Source organism: Amaranthus tricolor, chromosome 9 (assembly GCF_026212465.1).
Source record: "Amaranthus tricolor cultivar Red isolate AtriRed21 chromosome 9, ASM2621246v1, whole genome shotgun sequence".
In the NCBI taxonomy this organism is placed as follows: domain Eukaryota; kingdom Viridiplantae; phylum Streptophyta; class Magnoliopsida; order Caryophyllales; family Amaranthaceae; genus Amaranthus; species Amaranthus tricolor.
This window is the reverse complement of record NC_080055.1, coordinates 27,513,505-27,520,032: the sequence shown is the minus strand read 5'-3', so window position 1 is coordinate 27,520,032 and position 6,528 is coordinate 27,513,505. Positions and strand designations below refer to the sequence as shown.

The 6,528-nt window shown below is 30.8% G+C and overlaps 1 protein-coding gene across 1 annotated transcript; it reads left to right on the top strand.

Annotated features, from left to right (window-relative positions):
* The first annotated feature begins 140 nt into the window (after positions 1-140).
* LOC130824101 (nuclear transcription factor Y subunit B-6) lies at positions 141-5,592 on the top strand. The gene is made up of 3 exons (XM_057688989.1): positions 141-244; positions 4,109-4,419; positions 4,935-5,592. Exons 1-3 carry the CDS (start codon positions 169-171, stop codon positions 5,391-5,393), a joined length of 846 nt encoding a protein of 281 aa, XP_057544972.1. The 5' UTR covers positions 141-168; the 3' UTR covers positions 5,394-5,592.
* The last annotated feature ends 936 nt before the right edge of the window (positions 5,593-6,528 follow it).

Below are 6,528 nucleotides of genomic sequence, written 5' to 3'. Positions count from 1 at the left end.
TTTTTCCTCTTCAAATGCCAACTCATATCTTGCCAACTATTCAAGTATCAAAACAAGGATCTTTCTCTTTCTCACTCTCACTCTCAACTCTCAACTCTCAACTCTCAGTATTATATATTTGTAGCAATTCCAAACACAGACACACACACACAAAAACATCAAACATAAATGGATCATCACCATCATCGTGGAGGGTTCCATGGTTACCGCAAGCAACATCCTCTTTCTAAGTCCTCCTCTTCTGGTATTTATTCTTTTTATATACTCTTTCATTTATCTTTTCTTTTTTGCTACCGAGACTCTATCGAAAACAATCTGATTGTTTAAGGTTGCGTACATTAATGGAACTCATAACCTTGCATGCAAACTCTTTTACTTTTTTTTTTCTTAACTAATTATTTTTGTCAATCAAAATTAATTGATTATGTTGTTACTACTTAGTTCAAAGTCTTACTGATTGCAATTTTGTTATTTCCTGATTACGTGTATGATTTGTCGTCTTTCGAGCGTGATATATTGGTTATTGGTTATGATGATATATGTTATTATATTCTCTAAATCACTAGTTTAATCCATTCTTAACTTATTATTTTTGTCAATGGAAATTAATTAATGATGTTGTTACTACTAAGTCAAAAGTCTTACTAGTCGCAATTTTCTTATCTTTTGATGTGTATATGATCTGTCGTCATTCAAGCAGTATATATTAAGTATATATTAGATATAATGATGATGTTATTAGTATTCTCTCAATCAATATAGTTTACTGCATTCTTAGTATTATTCCTTCTCTTTAATTTGTTTCATATATATCATACATTTCAACAACTCCGATTTATATTCAACTAGATGCCTAGGACGCTCTCCCTAACACTCTTTGTGATATATATATATATATATATATATATATATATATATATATATATATATATATATATATATATATATATATATATATATATATATATATATATATATATATATATATATATGCATTATTATAATGATTTAGTTGTACATAACAATCAAAAGACAATTATATATTATATATGTATATGTGCATTATTATAATGATTTAGTTGTACATAACAATCAAAAGACAATTATATATTATATATGTATATGTGCATTATTATAATGATTTAGTTGTACATAACAATCAAAATACAATTATATATTATATGTTATTTACTAGCAATGAATTGTTAGAGAAATTTCTATTAGCAATGCTTCTATGAAACATTTAATTTTACTTCACTTTAACTTACATTTAATTTGATTTCATACTGCATTGATAAACACTTAATCCCTATGTTTATATTACATTGAAATTGCAACATTTTCATTCAACTACTACCTCTGTTAAGCCTCGATATCTCATATTAACAAGATCCCACATAAATATATTTTGTCGTGAATATATACTTAAAAATGAAATTTAAATTTCTAAAACTTAAAGTGGACAAACAAAAAGAAAAGTAACGGAAGGGAGTAGTATTTTTTGCCTTGTTTAACATTTTATTGTAAATTTATAAATTATATATAATTGATTTGGCACTAATAAGTTAATTAGTTTAATAGAAAAGAACCTATATCTTGACCTTTAACATAAACTCATCTAAAACCCTCCATAATCTATAAAAAATTTAAGTAATACAACAATGCTAAAACTCATCTAGAACCAAAAGAGAGTAATTCAATACAACAATGCTAAGGCTTTGATTCAAAGATCGAGTGACCTACATGAACTAATAGATTATTTCCGGTGATTGTCTACATAATATATATTTTTTTATTTATTTATTCATTTTCATTTTCTACCATTTCATCATGTAAGTTAAAATTATTTATGCGTTTTGGATCAACTTTAGTCTTTTTTACTCTCATTTAAAATTTTTCAGTTATATCTTTCTATCATCCTTATCGGTTTAGTTTAGAGTTTATAATTAGGGTAATAATGTTTATAGCTCTTAGGGCTGTACATAAAAGTATGTAAATTATATTTATTATAAAAAATTTTTGGTTTTCAAAAGAATCTAGTATTATTTTAAATTCTTAGGAAAGAATTAATGATAAAATAATAAAATTAAATCAAAACTTATGGGGAAAGACTAAACGACAGAATAGAGCCAATTACATTGCATGCAACATGTGGGAAAAGGAGAGGAAATTAAAGGGTCCAGGGAATTGAGCCAAAACCCAATGGTTTGTTATCTAAATTTAACTGAAAACCCTCTTTTAAATCCCATCTGGCTTCCATGCACTGTTTACCTTCTCTTTTATTTTTCTCTCACACGTGTCTATCATGCAATTTTATTTTTATAACCTAAGGACTTTCTTTTTTAATTATGTTTTTCCTTTCAATTTATATTACTTTACATTTTACATTTTAATTTGTTTTACTGATAATACTGCACTTTTTATTCTTCAATCTAACTGCATTCTTGCTTAAATGGATACACTAGTTTTTTTTTGTGATAAGTAGCTAAGTTAAAGGGGTATTATAGTCTTATGCTAGCTTTATAAAGTCTTTTGAAATTTATTGACTTTTGTAAATTGTGTTTAACAATAATCATGCATAAATGGATAGCGCATAACGCTCTATTGCTTTAAGGTTTTCGTACAAAAAATTATTTTTTTCTTTTGTCTATGGATTTCTCCTTTAATATTAAAAAATGTGTCTCTAAATGGTCTTTCTATTTACTTTTTGTATAGTTTTCAAAGTAAATTGTAATTTTTAATATCTCCAAATACGCATAATAAATAAGTACAAAAAATATGTAATAAAAAAATGTACATTAAGACGAATCTAATTAGATCTTACATTGATATATTTTATCATCTATATATGTTTTAAAAATTTTAATTAATTTTCTCTCTTCAAAATAGAATATTTTAAACGGGAAGAACGTTAGGACACGGAGGGAATAGACATTATCTATAGGAATTTCAAAGAGATAGAAGATTTATTTTTAGAAATCGCCACGTTCGTCATAAAATGCACTATTCATGTTACTGAATCCGACGCCTATCAATGTACAGTGATTTTGTCGACTATCAATTCAAGGCACTTCTCAATAGAAATTTCTATATTTGGTCAAATTCATATAACCTATGAATAATGATGTAGGTAGCTTCACATTGGCTTTTTCTAATTTACTCTTTTCGTAAAGAGCACAATCACATAATTCATTAATTTCCTTACAAATTAATTTCTATTGCAAATTTAAAAAATGAAATGTGTTACACTGATTAAGAGTAAGCTAGTAAGGCATAGCCATGTTCCTTTGTCTTATTAAGGTTAGAAGGGCTTAGGTTCAAGGAAGTGGGAAATTGGATTTGTTGGTCACTAGGGGTTCGCCTACATCAGACAATATACATTTGTTAGAGTGTTTATTATTACCTACATGTGAATTGTTTCACTTCGGAAAAAAAGAATAAGATATGTCATTTTATAAATTTATGGAGTAATTTCTGCTGCAAGTGTTAAAAAAGGAAAATTTCACGTCACTAAAATTATGAGTTATAGACTATATATAATACTTGGTACGTGGTTAATCGTCCTATTATCATATGGTTTTGGGAAATAGTGAACCCATCAAGTGTGTACCGATTAGTCAACATTTATTGCTTGTGGGTTTGTGGGCCCAAGCCCATGGGTGGCTTTTGGGTGTGTTCACACGAATGGGCCCATATGGTGATTTTGTGACTAATTGTCACAATCTACACAATCTTGTATGAGACGGTTTCACCGTGAAACATGCTCCATATTTGGATGAAATAGCCCAATAATAATAACTGTTAGTATAATAGACCTTTTGTATGGACTCGTCTCACGGTGAGACGGTCTCATACAAGAGGGGTTGACCTACCTAACAACAATCAATTAATTTTTGTAGTGAACATCCATTGGGTTTATACGTGGATTATCTTTTCTCCTTCTTATTTAGGTTGCCTGGTATTCGTGTTTTTACCCGATTCGGGGCAACCTAAATCGCAACTGCATACATGTAAATTGGCATAGAGTTTAATGTATCCATTTCTAAGCAACTCATTTAAGTATACTAGCTAATACAACCTACATATTTGTCTTTACCATTTACATAAGAAATGAGATTGACATCGGAGGTTTTACCGGCTGAGATGAATCACATACGCCCAACTAGCAATGGGAAAGGAGTATCACATGACATGAACAACCATACAAATAACCATCATCCCTACAACAATAACAATAACAACAACAATGGGTTCGGCAATGGAAATAACAATCACTCAACATCAACTGATCAAGATAACAATGAGTGCACTGTACGCGAACAAGACCGCTTCATGCCCATCGCCAACGTCATTAGGATCATGCGCAAGATTCTTCCTCCTCATGCCAAAATCTCCGATGATGCTAAGGAAACTATCCAGGTACCGATCATTACACTTGAATCAGCCTACCGGCCTATATAATTAACCTATTTTTCTAATTGATCGCTTTAAGATCGTGATCAATCTAAGAATATAAAAAATAATCACTTTAAAACTATATATGATCATTTTAAAGTTATATATGATCACTTTTAAGACATTAAGTGTCAACAATATATATAACATATTCTAGAGTTCAACCATCAGCTTAAGCTTTTGGTTAAGTTGGTTCTTTGATATGTTATCAGAACTAATGTGGGAACATGACAAGAAATCACGTGTTCAAATCTCAATCACCCCTTATTTAAGATGAAATATTTTGCGTAAGATATCAAGATGACATGTATTTCATCCACTTCTAGCCAAAATGATTTCCGTGTAAGGGGGCGTATTACAGTATATAACATATCCTGCGTTTCAACCATCAGATTAAGTTTTTGGTTATGTTAAGACGGTATCGTTTGTGTGATTGATTAAGACTGAAGGGCAGTTGATTAACATTAGTGAATCTGCAGGAGTGTGTATCCGAGTACATCAGCTTCATAACAGGTGAAGCCAATGAGAGGTGCCAAAGGGAACAACGTAAGACCATAACTGCTGAAGATGTTCTTTGGGCGATGAGCAAGTTGGGATTCGATGACTACATCGAACCCCTCACACTTTACTTGCATCGATACAGGGAACTCGAAGGGGAGCGTGGTTCCATCCGCACTTGTGAGCCACTCCTCAAACTCAGCCGTGCTGCCATGGATCAGTACGCTGCATTTGGACCTGTCTTTCACATTGGACCTCCCCCTACTCATCACCCAGGCTATTATGGTGGCCCTTCTTCTGTTAATGGGTACTTGAAAGAAGCGACTGCAGTCGCTGGATCCGATACAAATGCACATTCCCAACCGTCTGCTGTCGCTGCTACTGGTGGTGGATCAGCTAATAGTGTTGCTAGTTTTGAGCCGTATGGTCAACACAAATGATAATGTGGGTGTTATTTGTAGTGCTAGCTAACATTTAACTGTGCCTCCCTCGTTGCATACGTTAAGGTTGTGGATTGAGGGGAGGTCATTTCGAGACGGTTTAGGATGATGGAAACAATGACTTGTGTAATTCGGCTGTTATTTTGGCTTGATCTTGCTGACTGTTTTACTTGGACAATGTTAGGTTGTTTGAAGGGAAAAACAAGTTTAATTGCTTAATGTTTGCAAGAAGTGTGCTAGCATTATAGTATGAGTAAGGGTTTAAAATACGTCTCTCAAGGAGATGGTCTCTTAGGAGACCTGCTGAAAAAATTTAAGATTGCCATATCTTTACTGAATTTTCTATCACTAAAAATTGTCCCTGCCTAAAGTTCTACGATAAACTTACTAATCATCCTATTAAGGTCCACAACATTTCTTTTTCAACAATATAATATGTACCATATGATGTACGGAAATTCTTTATTAATATGTCTCATCTTGAGAATGTTTAATATTGATTGATTTAATATTTGGTTAAAATACTAGAAAATAACAGTTTTTTATTTACGTTTTCATCGTGAGATAGTTTAATATTAACTGATCTAATATATAGTTTAAAAACCTAGAAAATAACAACTTTTCATTTACGTAATTTTTATAAAAAAACATTAAGTAAACTGCTTGTATGCACTATGAGACGGTTTATACAAGACGTGATGTATAATGTATCATAATAAGTGAATGAATAGTAGGTCTGATCATCTTTTGGGTTTGTCCCATTCCCATATATTCAAATATGTGTACTATTTTTGGGTTTATGAAGCAAATTTAAAGGTACAGTCGTATTTATGAAGCAAATTTAAAGGTACAGTCGTACAGATGATTAGAAGTATATTTTCCAAGGACACTTTTTAATATTTAGAGCAAATTTAGAAATATTATTTATAGTAATAAATTCAATAAAACAAGATAAGTACATTTTTAATGTTATGATTTACACAAATATTGTATCTCTTACGCAGGTGTTGAGATGATTTATTCTATTTCGACAAATTAAAAATAATGTGTATATTTTGTAAGTTATTGGAAACTTTTTTTCCTATTGCCATATAATTTTGGGATGATATGGATCTCCTTAATTTATGAAGTGTGT